General features: G+C 71.2%; 3 protein-coding genes across 4 annotated transcripts; all 3 read left to right on the plus strand.

Annotated features, from left to right (window-relative positions):
- Positions 1-23: 23 nt before the first annotated feature.
- Positions 24-1,128, plus strand: PFDN2 (prefoldin subunit 2). The gene is made up of 4 exons (XM_064475066.1): positions 24-142; positions 302-390; positions 493-616; positions 870-1,128. The coding sequence occupies exons 1-4, from the start codon at positions 77-79 to the stop codon at positions 1,047-1,049; spliced, it is 459 nt and encodes a 152-aa protein (XP_064331136.1). The 5' UTR covers positions 24-76; the 3' UTR covers positions 1,050-1,128.
- An 841-nt stretch (positions 1,129-1,969) lies between these two features.
- On the plus strand, positions 1,970-14,646 carry LOC135317997 (V-type proton ATPase catalytic subunit A-like). Of its 2 annotated transcripts, XR_010376517.1 has the most exons (16): positions 1,970-2,051; positions 2,250-2,378; positions 3,382-3,596; positions 3,736-3,873; positions 3,972-4,123; positions 4,638-4,800; positions 4,880-4,988; positions 5,217-5,339; positions 5,459-5,573; positions 5,665-5,728; positions 5,806-6,009; positions 6,744-6,838; positions 6,914-7,085; positions 7,161-7,335; positions 10,667-11,092; positions 14,177-14,646. XR_010376517.1 is itself a non-coding variant. In XM_064474750.1 (14 exons), exons 1-14 carry the CDS (start codon positions 1,970-1,972, stop codon positions 7,251-7,253), a joined length of 1,854 nt encoding a protein of 617 aa, XP_064330820.1. In that variant the 3' UTR covers positions 7,254-7,346. The 2 variants fall into 2 exon arrangements, 1 of the variants encoding a protein (XP_064330820.1); XM_064474750.1 differs by lacking the exons at positions 10,667-11,092; positions 14,177-14,646 and having other exon boundaries at positions 7,161-7,346.
- Positions 14,647-15,427: 781 nt separating this feature from the next.
- Positions 15,428-19,910, plus strand: LOC135318029 (lens fiber membrane intrinsic protein-like). Its single transcript, XM_064474843.1, has 5 exons — positions 15,428-15,482; positions 16,237-16,409; positions 19,003-19,143; positions 19,297-19,431; positions 19,608-19,910. Exons 2-5 carry the CDS (start codon positions 16,241-16,243, stop codon positions 19,673-19,675), a joined length of 513 nt encoding a protein of 170 aa, XP_064330913.1. The 5' UTR covers positions 15,428-15,482; positions 16,237-16,240; the 3' UTR covers positions 19,676-19,910.
- Positions 19,911-20,033: the final 123 nt, after the last annotated feature.

Here is a 20,033-nt window from a genome sequence, read left to right on the forward strand (position 1 = left end):
GGCGTCCGGTCGGGCCCCGCCCCGTTTCCGGTCGGCGGCGGAAGGGGCGTGGCCCGCGGCGCGGGTTGGGGGGAAGATGGCGGACAGCGCGAAGGGGCGGCCGGCGGCGGCACCGGGCGGGAAGGCGCTGACGGCGGAGCAGGTCCGGGCTGGGGAGCCGCGGGGGGGGGGCCCGGCCCCGGGCAGGCCCCCGGCGCCGAGCTGGGGGGGGATCCCTGGGCGGGCCCCTGGCGCAGAGGCGGGGGGGCCCGGGGCGGGCTCCGCGGGGGTCCCAGCCCCGTCCCCGTCCGTGTCCCCGCAGGTCGTGGCCCGCTTCAACCGCCTGCGGCAGGAGCAGCGGGGCCTGGCCTCGAAGGCGGCCGAGCTGGAGCTGGAGCTGAACGAGCACAGGTGGGATTTTGGGGGGGGGGGGGGGGGGGGGGGGGGGGGGGGGGGGGGGGGGCGGGTCTGGGCCGCGGGGCCTTCGCCGCCTCACCCTCCTCTTCCTCCCAGCCTGGTCATCGAGACGCTGCGGGAGGTGGACCCCACGCGGAAGTGTTACCGCATGGTGGGCGGCATCTTGGTGGAGCGCACCGTCAAGGAGGTGCTGCCGGCCCTGGAGAACAACAAGGAGCAGGTGAGGGGCGGCGTGGGACCCCCCGGAGCCCCGCTGAGACCCCCGGATCTCCCCCAGGACCCACAGTCACCCTCCCGGATCCACCATGCCCCCGGGACCCCCAGATCCTCCGTCGAGACCCCCGGATCTCCCCCCCCCGGCGACCCCTGGAGCCCCCCCAGGGACTGCCAGAGCACCCGCAGGACCCAGCCCCTCTCCCAGCCGCATCCCCCTGACCCTCATCTCTTCTCTCTCCCTCCCCACCTTTTCCCAGATCAGCAAAATCATCGAGACGCTGAACCAGCAGCTGCAGGCGAAGGGCCGGGAGCTGAACGAGTTTCGGGAGAAGCACAACATTCGCCTGGTGGGGGAGGACGACCCCAAGCAGCCCCCCAAGGAGGGGGCCGAGGGGGCTGGGGCCAAGGGCGGCTCAGCTGGCGTCCTGGTCTCCTAGCTCCCCCGTGCCCCCGCCCCCTGTTATTTAGTGTTGTTCGTGTCGTGTTTTTGTTAAATAAATGTCTTTTTTTTTTTTTCCCCCTTTGGTCAGGGGCCAAGCGTGGGCGCTGAGGGTGGCTGCTGCTTCCCAGGCTGCGGGGCGGAGGGGAGGGGGCAAGAAAGGGGGGGCACCGACCCGGGGGTGGCCAGAACAGGGCCAGACCCCCAGCTGGGCTCACCGGAGGGTCACCCAGCGCCACTGTCCTCCCTGTCTGGGGCGAGGTGGTACTTCAGGGACGTTGCGGGGGGCGGGGGGGGAGGCGGGGGGTGGCTCCAGGCCGGCCTTGGCCGCTGTTTTCTTGTTCTGGCCGCTGAACGCTTCCCCGTGGCGGCCGCATTCCTGGGCGGCAGCGTGGGACGGCGGCTGCCAGCCCGGCTGGGGTGGGGGGACAGCCCCGGCCCCCCCCCCCGGCAGCCATGGGGTCACAGCCAGCACTGGAGCTGCTGCCCTGGCCTCACGCAGGGCTTAAAGCACTGCGGGGGGGACACCCCAAAATCGGGGGGGTGGGTGCCATGGTGGGGGTGTGCACGCACACGTGTGTGGTGCTGGGGGCTGTGGATGTGTGTGTGCACCCCGAAAGGCAGGGGCAGGGGACGGGGGGAGGCAGGCACCCTGGGACACGCACCCAGGAGGGGACGGGGTCCCGGTGGTGGCACTGGGGAGGGAGGGTGTCGCCATCCCCCCGAGCGAGGCAGTGGTCGGTACGTGCTGGCGTGTGGCACCCCCGGGTGCGGCAGCGGGGGGGGGCAGCAGGGGCCGCGGCCTGTGTTGACTGTACACAGCCCCCGCCTGCGGCGTCACCCGCCACCGGGCCCGGCCGGTTCCCTGCGGCCACCAGCCCTATATAACTGGGGACGCTGGGGGCAGCGGGGAACACCATGGAGGGGGCTGGGGCACTGCGGCTGGCGGAGGCCGAGCGGGAGAGTCTGCTGGGCTCCGTCCACGGCGTCTCGGGGCCCGGTACCGCCAGCGGGGACATGGAGACGGGGACCCCAGTGGCATTTTGGTCCCAAAATGGGGTCTGGGGGGACAGGGGAGCTCCGGGTGGTGGGGAAGGGACAGGGTTGGGGTTTCGGGAGGTTGGGGTTGGGGACACAGGAGCTGCTGGGCGGACCGTGGCTGGGGCCGGGTTGGGGTGACGGTGGCGTGTCCCCGCAGTGGTGACGGCCACCCGCATGGCGGGGGCAGCCATGTACGAGCTGGTGCGTGTGGGGCACGCGGAGCTGGTGGGCGAGATCATCCGGCTGGAGGGGGACATGGCCACTCTCCAGGTCTACGAGGAGACCTGTATCCTGCTGGCACTGCCTGTCCTCACGACCCTCCCCGCAGCCCCTGCCCTTCTCTGTCCCCATCGTCCCCCCTGTCCTGTCTTGTTCCCCCCATCCTGTCCCTCCTGTCCTTCTCTGTCCCTCCATCCTCCCGCTCCCCCATCTCCCCATCCTGCCCTTCTCTTCCTCCCCTGTCCCCCTCCCTCTCTGCCCCTGTCCTCCCCTCCCGCCCCTCTGGTCCCCCTGTGCTGCCTTGTCCTGTCCTGTCCCCTCCTGTCCTCTTTCCCTTGTCCCCTCTCTGTAGCCCCCTTTCTGCCCCAGCCTCCCCAGCCCCTGTCCCTCTCTCCTGTCCCCTCACCCTTCCCTGTCCCCCCAGCTTCTCTGTCCCCTCTCTGTCCCCCATCCTTCCCCGTCCCCCCCAGCTCCTCTGTCCCCTCCCTGTCCCCCATCCTTCCCCGTCCCCCCCAGCTCCTCTGTCCCCTCCCTGTCCCCCATCCTTCCCCGTCCCCCCCAGCTCCTCTGTCCCCTCCCTGTCCCCCATCCTTCCCCGTCCCCCCCAGCTCCTCTGTCCCCTCCCTGTCCCCCATCCTTCCCCGTCCCCCCAGCTCCTCTGTCCCCTCCCTGTCCCCCATCCTTCCCCGTCCCCCCAGCTCCTCTGTCCCCTCCCTGTCCCCCATCCTTCCCCGTCCCCCCCAGCTCCTCTGTCCCCTCCCTGTCCCCCATCCTTCCCCGTCCCCCCCAGCTCCTCTGTCCCCTCGCTGTCCCCCATCCTTCCCCGTCCCCCCCAGCTCCTCTGTCCCCTCGCTGTCCCCCATCCTTCCCCGTCCCCCCCAGCTCCTCTGTCCCCTCCCTGTCCCCCATCCTTCCCCGTCCCCCCCAGCTCCTCTGTCCCCTCGCTGTCCCCCATCCTTCCCCGTCCCCCCCAGTTCCTCTGTCCCCTCCCTGTCCCCCCATCCTTCCCTGCCCCTCTGCTCCTGTCCCGTCCCCATCTCATCGGTGGCCTTTCCTGAGCGCGGGGGCAGCGGGGGTGCGGGTGGGGGACCCGGTGCTGCGCACGGGGAAGCCGCTCTCGGTGGAGCTGGGGCCCGGCATCCTGGGCTCCATCTTCGATGGGATCCAGCGCCCGCTGCGGGACATCGCCCAGCTCACCCGCAGCATCTACATCCCGCGGGGCACCAACGTCCCCGCGCTGCCGCGGCACCTCACCTGGGACTTCGCCCCCACCAGGGACGTCCGGGTGAGCGGGACCCCCACCCCCAGCGGGGACACGCGTGTCCCCATGTGCCTCCTGGGGACGCTCCTTCTCGCAGCACCCCTGGAGGGGACGCAGCCCGTCCCCCTCGGGGTCCTGCATCCTCACGGCCACCCCGTGCCAGGTTGGGAGCCACGTCACCGGCGGTGACATCTACGGGACGGTGACGGAGAACTCGCTCATCCAACACAAGATCATGGTGCCCCCCCGCAGCCGGGGCACCGTCACCTACATCGCGCCCCCCGGGCACTACAGCGTCTCGGTAAGGGGAGGGGGGGGGCGTGGGGTGGCGGGCGGTGGGGTGACAGGTGTCGGGGTCCCCTGTCCCCGCCGCGCTGCCCGCCCCTCCCGTCCCCGCAGGACGTGGTGCTGGAGCTGGACTTCCAGGGCAGCGCGGAGAAGCTGACCATGCTGCAGGTGTGGCCGGTGAGGCAGACCCGGCCCGTGGCCGAGAAGCTGCCGGCGAATCACCCGCTGCTGACGGGCCAGCGGGTGCTGGACGCCCTCTTCCCGTAGGGCCGGGGCCGGGGCGGGGGGTGGGGGCCGGGGCGGGGGACCGGGGTGGGGGACCAGGGCGGGAGATGGGGATCGGGGTGGGGGACAGGGTCAGGAGACAGGGGTGCAAGATGGGGACAGGGGTGGGGGACCGGGGCGGGAGATGGGGATCAGGGTGGGGGACAGGGGCGGAGGATGGGGACAGGGGCAGGAGATGGGGACAGGGGTGGGGGACAGGGGTGGGAGACAGGGGTGCAAGATAGGGACAGGGGTGGGGGACCAGGCTGGGAGATGGGGACGGGGTGGGCGACAGGGGCACGGGAACAAGGGTGGGGATGGTCCTGCTGGGGGAAAAGGGGATGGGGAGGAGCTGGTGGGTGTCCCTGGGGAGGTCACGCTCACTCCACACAACCCCCAGGAGGAACAGGGATGGGGACAGGGGTTTCCCCAGCCTCCACAGGCACGTAGCGGGGCGGCGTGGGGGGACTGCAGCCACCGCCCTCCGCCGTCTCCACATGTCCCCGACCCCAGGTGTGTGCAGGGTGGCACCACGGCCATCCCAGGCGCCTTTGGCTGCGGCAAAACCGTCATCTCCCAGTCCCTGTCCAAGTATTCCAACAGCGACATCATCGTCTACGTGGGCTGTGGCGAGCGGGGCAACGAGATGTCCGAGGTCCTGCGGGACTTCCCCGAGGTGGGGACGCGTGGGGGGCGACAGCCAGCCAGGTGCCGCGGGGCCGGTGGCCGGGCAGTGATGGTGACGCCATCCCCAGCTCACCATGGAGGTTGACGGGAGGACGGAGACCATCATGAAACGCACGACACTGGTGGCCAACACCTCCAACATGCCGGTGGCTGCCCGCGAAGCCTCCATCTACACCGGTGGGTCGAGGGCTGCTGCATGGCACATGTGAGCGTGCACGGGCACGTGTGAGCGTGCATGTGTGCGCACACAGACGGCGAGGCCGCTGGTGCGCCCAGCCGGGTGGGTGGGTGGGTGCACAGAGGGGCGGCTGTGGGCTCACCAGGGCACGCACTGAGCGCGGGAGGGGCGCGCTGAGGGTGCGAGGGGCGTGCGCCGAGCGTGCGAGCCGCGTGCCGCCGGCGCAGGCATCACGCTCTCCGAGTACTTCCGCGACATGGGCCACCACGTCAGCATGATGGCCGACTCCACGTCCCGCTGGGCCGAGGCGCTGCGAGAGATCTCGGGGCGTTTGGCTGAGATGCCGGCGGGTGAGTCCTGGTCCCGGGGATGCGGCGGGGGGCGGGTAAAGGAACCCCTTGCCCCTCCACCAGCCCTGAGGCCGTGGTGAGGGGCTCTGGCAGCCCCGGCGACACCGCGCTCCCCGCAGACAGCGGCTACCCGGCGTACCTGGGCGCCCGCCTGGCCTCCTTCTACGAGCGCGCGGGGCGAGCACGCTGCCTGGGGTCCCCTGCCCGCGAGGGCAGCGTCAGCATCGTCGGCGCGTGAGTACGGGGGGCTACGGAAAAGGGGGGCAGCGTGGGGGACCCCCACCCTGGCCACCCCGCCGAGCGCCCCGCCTGATGTCCCCCACAGCGTGTCCCCACCGGGAGGGGACTTCTCAGATCCCGTCACCTCAGCCACGCTGGGCATTGTGCAGGTGAGCGGGGCGCACAGGGGACCCCCCGTCCCAGCATGGCCCCCCCCCCCCAATCCCCCCTCTTTGAATCCCCCCAGGTTTTTTGGGGGCTGGACAAGAAGCTGGCGCAGCGCAAGCACTTCCCCTCAGTCAACTGGCTGATCAGCTACAGCAGGTACCTGCGGGCGCTGGAGCCCCACTACGAGGGGCTGCACCCCGAGTTCCCTGCCCTGCGCAGCCGGGCCAGGGAGATCCTGCAGGAGGAGGAGGAGCTGGCCGAGATCGTGCAGCTGGTCGGGAAGGTGGGATGGGATGGGGATATGGGGTGTGGGAGGGGGGTTTTGGGGTGTGGGATGGATGATAGGGGATGGGGGACAGGGGATGGGGATGGGGATTTGGGGTGTGGGATGGGGGATGGAGGGCAGGGGATGGGGATGGGGATTTGGGGTGTGGGATGGGGGATGGAGGGCACGGGATGGGGATGGGGGATTTGGGGTGTGGGATGGGGGATGGAGGGCACGGGATGGGGATGGGGATATGGGGTGTGGGTCAGGGGATGGGGGATTTGGGGTGTGGGATGGGGGATGGGGGACAGGGGATGGGGATTTGGGGTGTGGGATGGGGGATGGAGGGCAGGGGATGGGGATGGGGATTTGGGGTGTGGGATGGGGGATGGAGGGCAGGGGATGGGGATGGGGATTTGGGGTGTGGGATGGGGGATGGAGGGCACGGGATGGGGATGGGGATTTGGGGTGTGGGATGGGGGATGGAGGGTAGGGGATGGGGATGGGGGATATGGGGTGTGGGAGGGGGGATATGGGGTGTGGGATGGATGATAGGGGATGGGGACGGGATGGGGAATATGGGGTATAGGATGGGGGATATAGGATAGGGCATGGGGAATATGGGATGGAACTGGGGTAGGTTTGGGGATGGACTGGATGGGGATAGGGACACGATGGGATGGGGACATAGGCTATGGGATGAGATGGAGGTGGCAACAGGGGACAGGGACCCCAGAGCCATCCCCCCCCAGGCATCCCTCGCCGAGGCTGACAAGGTGACACTGGAGGTGGCGAAGCTCCTCAAGGATGACTTTCTCCAGCAGAACGGCTACTCCTCCTACGACAGGTACTGCTGCGGCCCCCCGTGCCCCGCCCAGCCCCCCAGCCCCCCGCCCTGACCCCACTGCCCCCCCCCCCCCAGGTTCTGCCCCTTCTACAAGACGGTGGGGATGCTCCACAACATGGTCACGTTCTATGACCTGGCGCGGCACGCCGTGGAGGCCACCGCACCGGGCGAGCGCCGCGTCACCTGGGCCACCATCCGCGAGAGCCTGGGGGACATCCTCTACAAGCTGAGCGCCATGAAGTTCAAGGTGGGTGTCAGGGGGCTGTGACCCCCATTTGGGGGTTGTGGGGGGGTGATGCCACCATGTCCCACGTCTCCCCAGGACCCGGTGAAGGACGGCGAAGCCAACATCATGGCAGCCTTTGCCCAGCTCAACGAGGAGATGCAGGCAGCTTTCCGCAACCTGGAGGACTGAGGGGGGGGCAGGAAAAGGGGGGGGTACGGAATGGGAGGTCCCCCTGGTGCTGCCCCCCGCCCCGCCCAATAAAGGGCCCAAGGTGATGACTGACCTCCAGGCGTGGTTTCCCCGCAGCGGGTGGGAGCGTCCGGTTCCCCCCACAAGGATGCTGGCACTGGACCCTCACCAGGGACCGGCCCAGGGGGGGTCCTTTTCCGGCTCCAACCAGGGAAGAAGGGGGGAGGAATGCGGCGGGGGGTTGGCAGGGCAGTGCCTTAGGGGCCTGGGAGGATTTGGGGGGGTTGACATGGTGGTTTTGGGGTTCAGCCGACCCCTGGCGAGACGCCCCCTTTCTCTGCACTGAGCCCCAGTGGATTCAGTGCACATATGTGGGACCCCGGGGGGGTGTCAGGGATGAGCTGCTTGCGGTGGGGCAGCGGTGGGACACGGGTGACAGTGATACCCTGGGTGGGACATGGGGGTGACGGGGACACAGGGGTGACAGTGACCCCCTGCATGGGACACAGGGGTGACAGTGACCCACTGGACCATCCCCAAGCATCCTCCTATGGTGGGGACAGCAGTGGGACAGGGGGGTGATGGTGATACTGTGGATGGGACATGGGCGTGACGGTGATGCCCTGGGTGGGACATTGGGGTGACAGTGACCCCGAGCCATCCCCGAGCAGCCTCCAGCAGAGTGGGTGGCAGTGGGACACAGGGGTGACAGTGACCCCTTGTCTGGGTCACAGGGGCGATAATGAACCCCCCCGTGTCAGAGCTGCCAGGACAAGGGAGGTGACAACACCAGGACTCGAGGGGGGGGGGGACAGGGACACAGCCGGGTGGTGCCGGTGTATTTGGGGGCCACCAAGGCGGACACCGGGAAGGAGCTGCCCGCAGCCTGGCTGGATCCGGCCCTCGGCGGGGGGGTCCCCCTATTTGCTCCCCCCGTGGCTGGTGGGGTCTCCCCGGGGACGTCCCCCGACCCCCACGCCGGACTCCGGCGTGGGGGTCGGGGGACGTCCCCGGGAGACGTCCCGCCCTTGGTGGGGTCCTTGTGTCGTGGTGTGTCCCCCCCCGCCCTCGGTGCCGCCCCCGCCCGCCCCGTCCCCCGCCCCGTCCCGCCCCGCCGGAGCCACCGCCCGGAGATGTGGGTCCTGCTACTGCCCCTGGGACTGGGCTCGGCCCTGCTGCCCCCCGGTGGGTCCCGCTTGGGGGGGCGGGGGTGCTGGGGGTCCGGGGGACGCTGAGGGTGCTGGGAGTGCTGGGGGTCTGAGAGGCTGCAGGGTGCTGGGAGTGCAGGAGGAGACAGGGGGTCCGGAGAGCTCTGGCAGGCTGTGGGGTGTGGGCAGTGCAGGGGGTGCAGAGGGGTGCCGAGGGTGCAGGGGGTGCTGGGGGGGTGCAGGGGGTGCTGGGGGTCTGGGGGACTCTGAGAGGCTGCAGGGTGCTGTGGATGCAGGAGGAGACAGGGGGTCCGGAGAACTCTGGCGATCTGTGGGGTGTGGGCAGTGCCGGGGGTGCAGAGGGGTGCTGGGGGTCTGGGGGACTCTGGGGGGCTGCAGGGTGCAGGGAGTGCAGGAGGTCGGGGGGACGCTGGGGGTGCAGGGGGTGCAGGAGGAGACAGGGGGTCCGGAGAACTCTGGCGGGCTGTGGGGTGTGGGCAGTGCAGGGGGTGCCGGGGGTGCCAAGGGTACGGGGGTGCTGGGGGACTCTGCGGGTCTGGGGGACTCTGGGGGGCTGCAGGGTGCAGGGGGTGCAGAGTGTGCTGGGGGTGCAGGAGGAGACAGGGGGTCCGGAGAACTCTGGCGATCTGTGGGGTGTGGGCAGTGCAGGGGGTGCAGAGGGGTGCCGAGGGTACTGGGGGTGCTGGGGGGGTGCAGGGGGTGCTGGGGGTCTGGGGGACTCGGGGGGCTGCAGGGTGCAGGGGGTGCAGAGTGTGCTGGGGGTGCAGGAGGAGACAGGGGTCCGGAGAACTCTGGCGGGCTGTGGGGTGTGGGCGGTGCCGAGGGTGCTGGGGGGTGCTGGGGGTGCAGGGGGAACTCTGGCGGGCTGCAGGGTGCAGGGAGTGCAGGAGGTCGGGGGGACGCTGGGGGTGCTGAGGGTGCTGGGGGTGCAGGAGGAGACAGGGGGTCCGGAGAACTCTGGCGATCTGTGGGGTGTGGGCAGTGCAGGGGGTGCAGAGGGGTGCCGAGGGTACCGGGGGTGCTGGGGGGGTGCAGGGGGTGCTGGGGGTCTGGGGGACTCTGGGCTGCAGGGTGCAGGGAGGCAGGGGATGCAGAGTGTACTGGGGGTGCAGGGGGTCGGGGGGACGCTGGGGGTGCTGGGAAGACAGGGGGTCCGGGGCACTCTAGGGGATGCGGGGGGTGCAAGGGTTCCTGGAGACCCTTGGGGGCTGCGCGCTGCGGGGAATGCAGAGGGTGCTGAGGGTCCGGGGGACTCTGGGGGGATGCAGAGGGTGCTGGGGGTGCAGAAGGCTGCAGGAGTGTGCAGGGGGTCCGAGGGGCTCTGGGGGGTGCGGAGGGGTGCAGGGGGTCCGGGGGACTCTGGCGGACAGCGGGTGCAGGCAGTGAAAGGGGTGCTGAGGGTGCCGGGGGTGCTGGGGACTCTGGGGGGGTCCGGGGTGTACAGAGGGTGCCGGGGGACTCTCGGGGTGCTGTTTGGTGCAGGGGGTTCTAGGCGGCTGCGGCGTGCGGGGGCGGTGCGGGTGCGGTGCGGGTGCCCGGGACACCGGGAGCACAGAGGGGCCCCGGGGGGCTGCGGGAGTCAGCGGGGCGGGGCTGGGCTGGGGGAGATGTCCCGTCCTCTCGCTGTCCCCTCCCACGCCCCTGTCCCTACCCCGTGTCCCGGTGACGGTCCCCGAGTGTCCCTCAGTGGTGAGTCCCTGCCATGGCCACGCCGCGGGAGGGTGCCGGTGCCGGGGGTCCCGCAGCGGTGTCCCCCGTGGCCGCGGGAGGGTGCCGGTGCCGGGGGTCCCGCAGCGGTGTCCCCCGTGGCCGCGGGAGGGTGCCGGTGCCGGGGGTCCCGCAGCGGTGTCCCCCGTGGCCGCGGGAGGGTGCCGGTGCCGGGGGTCCCGCAGCGGTGTCCCCCGTGGCCGCGGGAGGGTGCCGGTGCCGGGGGTCCCGCAGCCGTGTCCCCCGTGGCCGCGGGAGGGTGCCGGTGCCGGGGGTCCCGCAGCGGTGTCCCCCGTGGCCGCGGGAGGGTGCCGGTGCCGGGGGTCCCGCAGCGGTGTCCCCCGTGGCCGCGGGAGGGTGCCGGTGCCGGGGGTCCCGCAGCGGTGTCCCCCGTGGCCGCGGGAGGGTGCCGGTGCCGGGGGTCCCGCAGCGGTGTCCCCCGTGGCCGCGGGAGGGTGCCGGTGCCGGGGGTCCCGCAGCGGTGGGTGCTCACACCGAGTGGGTGCCAGTGCCGGTGACAGTCCCCGTTGTCCCCAGGCCCCCCGGCGCTGGCCCCCTCCCACGGCCCAGGCAAGCGGGCCGTGGGCCATGACGACCCTTCGGAGGGCTGCCGGCTGTGCCACAGCCCCCACCGGGGCCAGGCGCAGGCCAACGGCACGCTGGGTGCCAGCATCACCCTGAGGTGCCCCGTGGCAGGTGCCCCCCTGGGCCAGCTGCTGGGCGTTTACTGGCACTTCTGGGGCAGCCCCGTGGGTACCGGTGCCGCCGTCTGCAGACAGAGCCGCGGGCAGACCCACTGTGGCCCACCCTACGACGGCCGCGCCACGCTGCCGGCACGCAACGGCACCCCGGGGGTGCTGGGCCTGCGGCACCTGCGGGACGAGGACGCCGGCACCTACACATGCCTGCTGCTGGGCGAGGATGACTGCGCCTGCGGGGAGGTGACGCTGCTCCTCGGCGGCGGTGAGCGGTGGCGGGAGCCCCTCACCCTGGCACTGGGGCTGTGGGTGCTATTGGGGTGGTGGGAGCCCCTCACCCTGGCATCGGGGCTGCGGGCGCTGTGGGGGCAGTGGGCGGTGGGAGACACTCACCCTGGCACTGGGGCTGCGGGTGCTGTGGGGGCAGTGGGTGGTGGGAGCCCCTCACCCTGGCACTGGGGCTGCGGGTGCTGTGGGGGCAGTGGGCGGTGGGAGCCCCTCACCCTGGCATTGTGGCTGCGGGTGCTGTGGGGGCAGTGGGCGGTGGGAGCCCCTCACCCTGGCATCGGGGCTGCGGGTGCTGTGGGGGCAGTGGGCGGTGGGAGACACTCACCCTGGCACTGGGGCTGCGGGTGCTGTGGGGGCAGTGGGCGGTGGGAGCCCCTCACCCTGGCATCGGGGCTGCGGGTGCTATTGGGGTGGTGGGAGCCCCTCACCCTGGCACTGGGGCTGTGGGTGCTGTGGGGGCAGTGGGTGGTGGGAGCCCCTCACCCTGGCATTGTGGCTGCGGGTGCTCTTGGGGTGGTGGGAGCCCCTCACCCTGGCGTCGTGGCTGCGGGTGCTGTGGGGGCAGTGGGTGGTGGGAGCCCCTCACCCTGGCATCGGGGCTGCGGGTGCTGTGGGGGCAGTGGGTGGTGGGAGCCCCTCACCCTGGCATTGTGGCTGCGGGTGCTATTGGGGTGGTGGGAGCCCCTCACCCTGGCGTCGTGGCTGCGGGTGCTGTGGGGGCAGTGGGCGGTGGGAGCCCCTCACCCTGGCATCGGGACTGCGGGTGCTGTGGGGGCAGTGGGTGGTGGGTGCCCCTCACCCTGGCGTCATGGCTGTGGGTGCTGTGGGGGCAGTGGGCGGTGGGAGCCCCTCACCCTGGCATCGGGGCTGCGGGTGCTGTGGGGGCAGTGGGCGGTGGGAGCCCCTCACCCTGGCATCGGGACTGCGGGTGCTGTGGGGGCAGTGGGTGGTGGGAGCCCCTCACCCTGGCGTTGTGGCTGTGGGTGCTGTGGGGGCAGTGGGCGGTGGGAGCTCCTCACCCTGGCATCGGGGCTGCGGGTGCTGTGGGGGCAGTGGGTGGTGGGAGCCCCTCACCCTGGCATTGTGGCTGCGGGTGCTATTGGGGTGGTGGGAGCCCCTCACCCTGGCATCGGGGCTGCGGGTGCTGTGGGGGCAGTGGGCGGTGGAACCCCCTCACCCTGGCATCGGGGCTGCGGGTGCTGTGGGGGCAGTGGGCGGTGGGAGCCCCTCACCCTGGCGTCATGGCTGCGGGTGCTGTGGGCGCAGTGGGTGGTGGGTGCCCCTCACCCTGGCATCATGGCTGTGGGTGCTGTGGGGGCAGTGGGCGGTGGGAGCCCCTCACCCTGGCATCGGGGCTGCGGGTGCTGTGGGGGCAGTGGGCGGTGGGAGACACTCACCCTGGCACTGGGGCTGCGGGTGCTGTGGGGGCAGTGGGCGGTGGGAGCCCCTCACCCTGGCATCGGGGCTGCGGGTGCTATTGGGGTGGTGGGAGCCCCTCACCCTGGCACTGGGGCTGTGGGTGCTGTGGGGGCAGTGGGTGGTGGGAGCCCCTCACCCTGGCATTGTGGCTGCGGGTGCTCTTGGGGTGGTGGGAGCCCCTCACCCTGGCGTCGTGGCTGCGGGTGCTGTGGGGGCAGTGGGTGGTGGGAGCCCCTCACCCTGGCATCGGGGCTGCGGGTGCTGTGGGGGCAGTGGGTGGTGGGAGCCCCTCACCCTGGCATTGTGGCTGCGGGTGCTATTGGGGTGGTGGGAGCCCCTCACCCTGGCGTCGTGGCTGCGGGTGCTGTGGGGGCAGTGGGCGGTGGGAGCCCCTCACCCTGGCATCGGGACTGCGGGTGCTGTGGGGGCAGTGGGTGGTGGGTGCCCCTCACCCTGGCGTCATGGCTGTGGGTGCTGTGGGGGCAGTGGGCGGTGGGAGCCCCTCACCCTGGCATCGGGGCTGCGGGTGCTGTGGGGGCAGTGGGCGGTGGGAGCCCCTCACCCTGGCATCGGGGCTGCGGGTGCTGTGGGGGCAGTGGGTGGTGGGAGCCCCTCACCCTGGCGTTGTGGCTGTGGGTGCTGTGGGGGCAGTGGGCGGTGGGAGCTCCTCACCCTGGCATCGGGGCTGCGGGTGCTGTGGGGGCAGTGGGTGGTGGGAGCCCCTCACCCTGGCATTGTGGCTGCGGGTGCTATTGGGGTGGTGGGAGCCCCTCACCCTGGCATCGGGGCTGCGGGTGCTGTGGGGGCAGTGGGCGGTGGAACCCCCTCACCCTGGCATCGGGGCTGCGGGTGCTGTGGGGGCAGTGGGCGGTGGGAGCCCCTCACCCTGGCGTCATGGCTGCGGGTGCTGTGGGGGCAGTGGGCGGTGGGAGCCCCTCACCCTGGCATCGGGGCTGCGGGTGCTGTGGGGGCAGTGGGTGGTGGGAGCCCCTCACCCTGGCATCGGGGCTGTGGGGGCTATTGGGGTGGTGGGAGCCCCTCACCCTGGCGTCGTGGCTGCGGGTGCTGTGGGGGCAGTGGGCGGTGGGAGCCCCTCACCCTGGCATCGGGGCTGCGGGTGCTGTGGGGGCAGTGGGCGGTGGGAGCCCCTCACCCTGGCATCGGGGCTGCGGGTGCTGTGGGGGCAGTGGGCGGTGGGAGCCCCTCACCCTGGCGTTGTGGCTGTGGGTGCTGTGGGGGCAGTGGGCGGTGGGAGCCCCTCACCCTGGCATCGGGGCTGCGGGTGCTGTGGGGGCAGTGGGTGGTGGGAGCCCCTCACCCTGGCATTGTGGCTGCGGGTGCTCTTGGGGTGGTGGGAGCCCCTCACCCTGGCGTCAGGGCTGCGGGTGCTGTGGGGGCAGTGGGCGGTGGGAGCCCCTCACCCTGGCATCGGGACTGCGGGTGCTGTGGGGGCAGTGGGTGGTGGGAGCCCCTCACCCTGGCATCGGGGCTGCGGGTGCTGTGGGGGCAGTGGGCGGTGGGAGCCCCTCACCCTGGCATCGGGGCTGTGGGTGCTATTGGGGCGGTGGGAGCCCCTCACCCTGGCGTCAGGGCTGTCGGCCGCGGGCAGCCCCTGAGGTGATTCCCCCTGTGTCCCCCCCAGGTGCCCCCTGCAGCCCTCTCTGCTCGGCGGCCCCCCCCGGCGGCGGCTTCGGCCTTGGCCTCCTCCTCCTCCTGCGGCTGCTGCTGGCGGCCCGCGGCCTGTGACCCGGGGAGCGCGTGTGCCCGTGCACGTGTGCGTGTACGTGTGTGTCTGTACGTGTGTGTGTACGTGTGTCTGTGCGTGTGCACCTGAGGGCATTGTACATGTGTGTGTTTGTATGTGTGTGCGTGTACACATGTGTCTGTGCATACACGTGTGTGCGTGAGCGTGCGCCCGCAGACGTGCGTGTGTGAGTGCGTGTGTGCGCACACGTGTGCAGGGGGGCGGGGGGCGGTGTGGGCGTATGTCAGCGCGTGCACATGGGTTGGGCATGCGGGGGACACGCATGGGGGCTCACGCGTGGGGGCGCGTGTGCTCCGGGTGGGTGCACGTGGATGGGTACAAGCCTGTGTGTGCAGCACGTGTGCTGTCACCCCCCCACGCGTGTGCAGCACGTGTGCTGTCACCCCCCCACGCGTGTGCTGTCACCCCCCCACGCGTGTGCTGTCACTCCCCCACGCGTGTGCTGACACCCCCAACGCGTGTGCTGACACCCCCAACGCGTGTGCTGACACCCCCACGCGTGTGACACCCCCACGCGTGTGACACCCCCACGCGTGTGACACCCCAACGGTGGCACCGGGGACAGCCCTGGCTGGCGCCTCCTGGGCCACCCATGGGGCCTGACCCCTGCCCTGGGGGGCTCCCACCCCCCGGGACTCACACCACCAGTGTCCCCTGTGTCCCAATCCCCCCCATCCCCCGTGTCCCCGTATCACCATCGCCGCTGTCCCTGGTGTTCCCAGTGTCCCCGTGCCCCCTCTGTCCCCCAGTGTCCTCCATGCCCCCCCCGTCCCCAGTGTCCCCCGTGTTCCCTCTGTCCCTCGTGTCCCCATGTCTCCAGTGTCCCCCAGTATCCCCCATGTCCTGTCCCCAGCCTGGGGGCCGCAGGGTCCCCAGCCCTGCCTGGGACTGATCCTGCCGTGGCGACGGCACCGCTGTCCCCCGGGTGGGACGTGGCGGGGTCCCCTGCCCCCCACACTGTCACCCCGGGGTGACGCCAGCGGGGACGAGCTCTTGCCGTGTCAGCACGGGGCTGGTGGCAGCACCCAGAGCCTTCCCCGCTTTGTGTCCCCAACAATGGCAGCACCACGTGCGCCCGCGGCCTTGACCCCCGGCGCCCTGTCCCTGTCCCAGAGGGACAGAGGGACAGAGGGACAGCAGGACAGCGGCCATGGGGTACCCGGCTGGCGCGTGCTGAAGGCGGGTGAGTGGCTGGGGGTGGGTGCCTGGGGGGGTGTCTGTCCCCAGTGTGTCCCCCCCACCTCCCACAGGTGCCACCCCTGGGTCCCCCGTTGTCCCCTGGAGATGCCCCTGGCGTCCCCCGAGGTGCCACCCCCCATTACTCCAGAGCCTTCTGAGATGCCACCCTGAGTACCCGCAGTGTCCCCAGAGGTGCCACCCCCCTGGTACCCCCATGTCCTTGAGATGCCACCCTGGGTTCCACTGGCAGCCCCCACCATGTCCCCATGGGTGTCCCCTGACAATGCCACCCCCAAGTGCCCCCCTACTCCCATAGCTGTCCCCATGGTTGTCCCCAGAGTCCCCGGCCAATGCCCTCCCCCCCCCGGTACACACCAGCCCTTGGAGATGCCACCCCCGGGTCCCCCCTACCCCTGGAGATGTCCCCATGCTTGTCCCCCACCTCCCCTGGAGATGCCACACCCAGGTACCCCCTGTGTCCCCTGGAGATGCCACCCCCAGGCACCCCCCACCTCCCCTAGAGATGCCACCCCTGGGTCCCCCCTACCCCTGGAGATGTCCCCATGCTTGTCCCCCACCTCCCCTGGAGATGCCACACCCAGGTACCCCCTGTGTCCCCTGGAGATGCCACCCCCGGGCACCCCCCACCTCCCCTAGAGATGCCACCCCTGGGTACCCCCCATGTCCCCTGGTGCTGTCACCCCTGGGTCCCCCCCCGGGGATGTGGCAGCAGCCCCCACAGCCCCTCCCCGGCACAGGGGGATGCCGGCGGGTGGGGGGCTGCTCTGCGGGGCCACTGGCCTGGGCCTGCTCCTGGCCGCCACCGCCACCCACGGCTGGCTGCAGCGCCGGGCACCTGGCGGCACCGCCAGCCTCGGGCTGTGGCGCTCCTGCCTCGGGGGGCTCTGCCGCCCCCACCCCAGCACCCCGGGTAGGCACCACTGCGCTGAGCTGTGTCTGGTCTCTGCGGGGGGGATGGGGGGCACTGCTGCGCTGAGCTGTGTCTGGTCTCTGCGGGGGGGGATGGGGGGCACTGCTGCGCTGAGCTGTGTCTGGTCTCTGCGGGGGGGAATGGGGGCACTGCTGTGCTGAGCTGTGTCTGGTCTCTGCGGGGGGGGATGGGGGGCACTGCTGCGCTGAGCTGTGTCTGGTCTCTGCGGGGGAATGGGGGGCACTGCTGCGCTGAGCTGTGTCTGGTCTCTGCGGGGGGGGATGGGGGGCACTGCTGCGCTGAGCTGTGTCTGGTCTCTGCGGGGGGGGATGGGGGGCACTGCTGCGCTGAGCTGTGTCTGGTCTCTGCGGGGGAATGGGGGGCACTGCTGCGCTGAGCTGTGTCTGGTCTCTGCGGGGGGGATGGGGCACTGCTGCGCTGAGCTGTGTCTGGTCTCTGCGGGGGGGATGGGGGGCACTGCTGCGCTGAGCTGTGTCTGGTCTCTGCGGGGGAATGGGGCACTGCTGCGCTGAGCTGTGTCTGGTCTCTGCGGGGGGGATGGGGCACTGCTGCGCTGAGCTGTGTCTGGTCTCTGCGGGGGAATGGGGGGCACTGCTGCGCTGAGCTGTGTCTGGTCTCTGCGGGGGGGGATGGGGGGCACTGCTGCGCTGAGCTGTGTCTGGTCTCTGCGGGGGAATGGGGGGCACTGCTGCGCTGAGCTGTGTCTGGTCTCTGCGGGGGGGGATGGGGGGCACTGCTGCGCTGAGCTGTGTCTGGTCTCTGCGGGGGGGGATGGGGGGCACTGCTGCGCTGAGCTGTGTCTGGTCTCTGCGGGGGAATGGGGGGCACTGCTGCGCTGAGCTGTGTCTGGTCTCTGCGGGGGGGATGGGGCACTGCTGCGCTGAGCTGTGTCTGGTCTCTGCGGGGGGGATGGGGGGCACTGCTGCGCTGAGCTGTGTCTGGTCTCTGCGGGGGAATGGGGCACTGCTGCGCTGAGCTGTGTCTGGTCTCTGCGGGGGGGATGGGGCACTGCTGCGCTGAGCTGTGTCTGGTCTCTGCGGGGGAATGGGGGGCACTGCTGCGCTGAGCTGTGTCTGGTCTCTGCGGGGGGGATGGGGCACTGCTGCGCTGAGCTGTGTCTGGTCTCTGCGGGGGGGAATGGGGGGCACTGCTGCGCTGAGCTGTGTCTGGTCTCTGCGGGGGGATGGGGCACTGCTGCGCTGAGCTGTGTCTGGTCTCTGCGGGGGGGGGGTGGGGCACTGCTGCGCTGAGCTGTGTCTGGTCTCTGCGGGGGGATGGGGGGCACTGCTGCGCTGAGCTGTGTCTGGTCTCTGCGGGGGGATGGGGGGCACTGCTGCGCTGAGCTGTGTCTGGTCTCTGCGGGGGGATGGGGGGCACTGCTGCGCTGAGCTGTGTCTGGTCTCTGCGGGGGGGATGGGGGGCACTGCTGCGCTGAGCTGTGTCTGGTCTCTGCGGGGGGGGATGGGGGGCACTGCTGCGCTGAGCTGTGTCTGGTCTCTGCGGGGGGGGATGGGGGGCACTGCTGCGCTGAGCTGTGTCTGGTCTCTGCGGGGGGGGATGGGGCACTGCTGCGCTGAGCTGTGTCTGGTCTCTGCGGGGGGGGATGGGGGCACTGCTGCGCTGAGCTGTGTCTGGTCTCTGCGGGGGGATGGGGGCACTGCTGCGCTGAGCTGTGTCTGGTCTCTGCGGGGGGGGATGGGGGCACTGCTGCGCTGAGCTGTGTCTGGTCTCTGCGGGGGGGGATGGGGGGCACTGCTGCGCTGAGCTGTGTCTGGTCTCTGCGGGGGGATGGGGCACTGCTGCGCTGAGCTGTGTCTGGTCTCTGCGGGGGGGGTGGGGGGCACTGCTGCGCTGAGCTGTGTCTGGTCTCTGCGGGGGGGGTGGGGGGCACTGCTGCGCTGAGCTGTGTCTGGTCTCTGCGGGGGGGATGGGGGGCACTGCTGTGCTGAGCTGTGTCTGGTCTCTGCGGGGGGGTGGGGGGCACTGCTGCGCTGAGCTGTGTCTGGTCTCTGCGGGGGGATGGGGCACTGCTGCGCTGAGCTGTGTCTGGTCTCTGCGGGGGGGATGGGGGGCACTGCTGCGCTGAGCTGTGTCTGGTCTCTGCGGGGGGGACGGGGGGCACTGCTGCGCTGAGCTGTGTCTGGTCTCTGGGGCAGGGATAGGGGTCACTGCTGCGCTGAGCTGTGTCTGGTCTCTGCGGGGGGGATGGGGGGCACTGCTGCGCTGAGCTGTGTCTGGTCTCTGCGGGGGGGGATGGGGGGCACTGCTGCGCTGAGCTGTGTCTGGTCTCTGCGGGGGGGATGGGGGGACTGCTGCGCTGAGCTGTGTCTGGTCTCTGCGGGGGGGACGGGGGGCACTGCTGCGCTGAGCTGTGTCTGGTCTCTGGGGCAGGGATAGGGGTCACTGCTGCGCTGAGCTGTGTCTGGTGTCTGTGGGGTGGGGATGGGGGGCACTGCTGCGCTGAGCTGTGTCTGGTCTCTGCGGGCAGGGTGCATGGGCACTGTCCTGGGCATGCACCTGCCGGGGGTCCCAGGTCCCCCGGTGTCCCCAACACTTGCCTTCTCCCTGCCAGCCTTATGGGAAGCCACGCGGGTGCTGATGCTGCTCTCGGTGCTCACCGCCGCCACCGGCCTCGCCCTGGGGCTCTCCGTGGCGGCCAGCGCTGCCCGGCGGGCGCGTGCCCGTGTGGCCGGTGTCACCCTGCTCCTGGCTGGTACGTGGAGGGGGCGGGCGGGGGCACACGGGCCTTGGGACCGTCACCACGGTAGTCACTGCTGCGCTGAGCTGTTCCCGGTCTCTGCCTGCCCAGCTGGTTTCTTGCAGGCTGGGCCAGCCCGTGCCGCTGACCCGTCCCCTCTGCCCGCAGCAATGCTGGCGCTGCTGGGGCTGGTGGTGTACACGGTCGGCACGCTGAGCCTCCTGGGGCCGGCCCGCGCTGCCTGGCGCTTCTCCTGGTCCTACATCCTGGGGTGGGTCGCCGTCATCCTCACCGGCTCGGCAGGTAGCGGCGCCCGCAGGGCCTGGTCACTGCTGCGCTGAGCTGTGCCCGGTCTCTGCAGGGCTGAGCTGGGCCCGGCCACATGCCAAGGGCACCCTTGGGTGGGGGGGCGGCTGTGAGGGCCCCCTATGCCCGCAACAAGCCACCCCGCACCCCACGGCCTCCTTTCTCCCTCCCAGGACTATTCCACCTCTGTGCTGCTGCCAAGGACCCATCTCCGGAGAACTCTGAAGTGGCGGGTGCCTGAGGGGCCTCGGGGGGTCCCCACTCCCACCCTCACCCTCCTCCCCACAGGATTAGGGTGGGGGCACCCTGCAGTGCAGGTCACTGCTGTGCTGAGTTGTGTCCGGTCACTGCTGTGCTGAGTTGTGCCAGGACTCTGCAGGCCTGAGCTCCCCCTGTTCTCCCACCCCCTCACCCCTACCCGTTTTGCCCCCTCCCTTCCGCCCCCTCGACTCCTGCTGTGCCAATAAACTGCCATGTGCCCCCCCCCCCCACCCCTTGCGGGCCGCACTGTGGTGTCTGATGGGATTTGGGGACCACAAATTTTGGGGGTGGGGCCAGCCCACAGCCCTCCCCCTTCCTCTGCCCCGGGGTTTGGGCGG

This window comes from Phalacrocorax carbo, chromosome 28 (genome assembly GCF_963921805.1).
Source record: "Phalacrocorax carbo chromosome 28, bPhaCar2.1, whole genome shotgun sequence".
NCBI classification, from domain to species: Eukaryota; Metazoa; Chordata; class Aves; order Suliformes; family Phalacrocoracidae; genus Phalacrocorax; species Phalacrocorax carbo.

Coding starts and splice junctions, on each gene's coding strand:
- LOC135318029 (XM_064474843.1), top strand. CDS start 16,241: ATGCCGGCGGGTGGGGGGCTGCTCTGCGGGGCCACTGGCCTGGGCCTG. Junction 16,410..19,002: donor CCCCCACCCCAGCACCCCGG/GTAGGCACCACT, acceptor TCTCCCTGCCAG/CCTTATGGGAAGCCACGCGG. Junction 19,432..19,607: donor CATCCTCACCGGCTCGGCAG/GTAGCGGCGCCC, acceptor TCTCCCTCCCAG/GACTATTCCACCTCTGTGCT.
- LOC135317997 (XM_064474750.1), top strand. CDS start 1,970: ATGGAGGGGGCTGGGGCACTGCGGCTGGCGGAGGCCGAGCGGGAGAGT. Junction 4,989..5,216: donor CGAAGCCTCCATCTACACCG/GTGGGTCGAGGG, acceptor CCGCCGGCGCAG/GCATCACGCTCTCCGAGTAC. Junction 5,729..5,805: donor CCACGCTGGGCATTGTGCAG/GTGAGCGGGGCG, acceptor GAATCCCCCCAG/GTTTTTTGGGGGCTGGACAA.
- PFDN2 (XM_064475066.1), top strand. CDS start 77: ATGGCGGACAGCGCGAAGGGGCGGCCGGCGGCGGCACCGGGCGGGAAG. Junction 391..492: donor CTGGAGCTGAACGAGCACAG/GTGGGATTTTGG, acceptor TCTTCCTCCCAG/CCTGGTCATCGAGACGCTGC. Junction 617..869: donor TGGAGAACAACAAGGAGCAG/GTGAGGGGCGGC, acceptor ACCTTTTCCCAG/ATCAGCAAAATCATCGAGAC.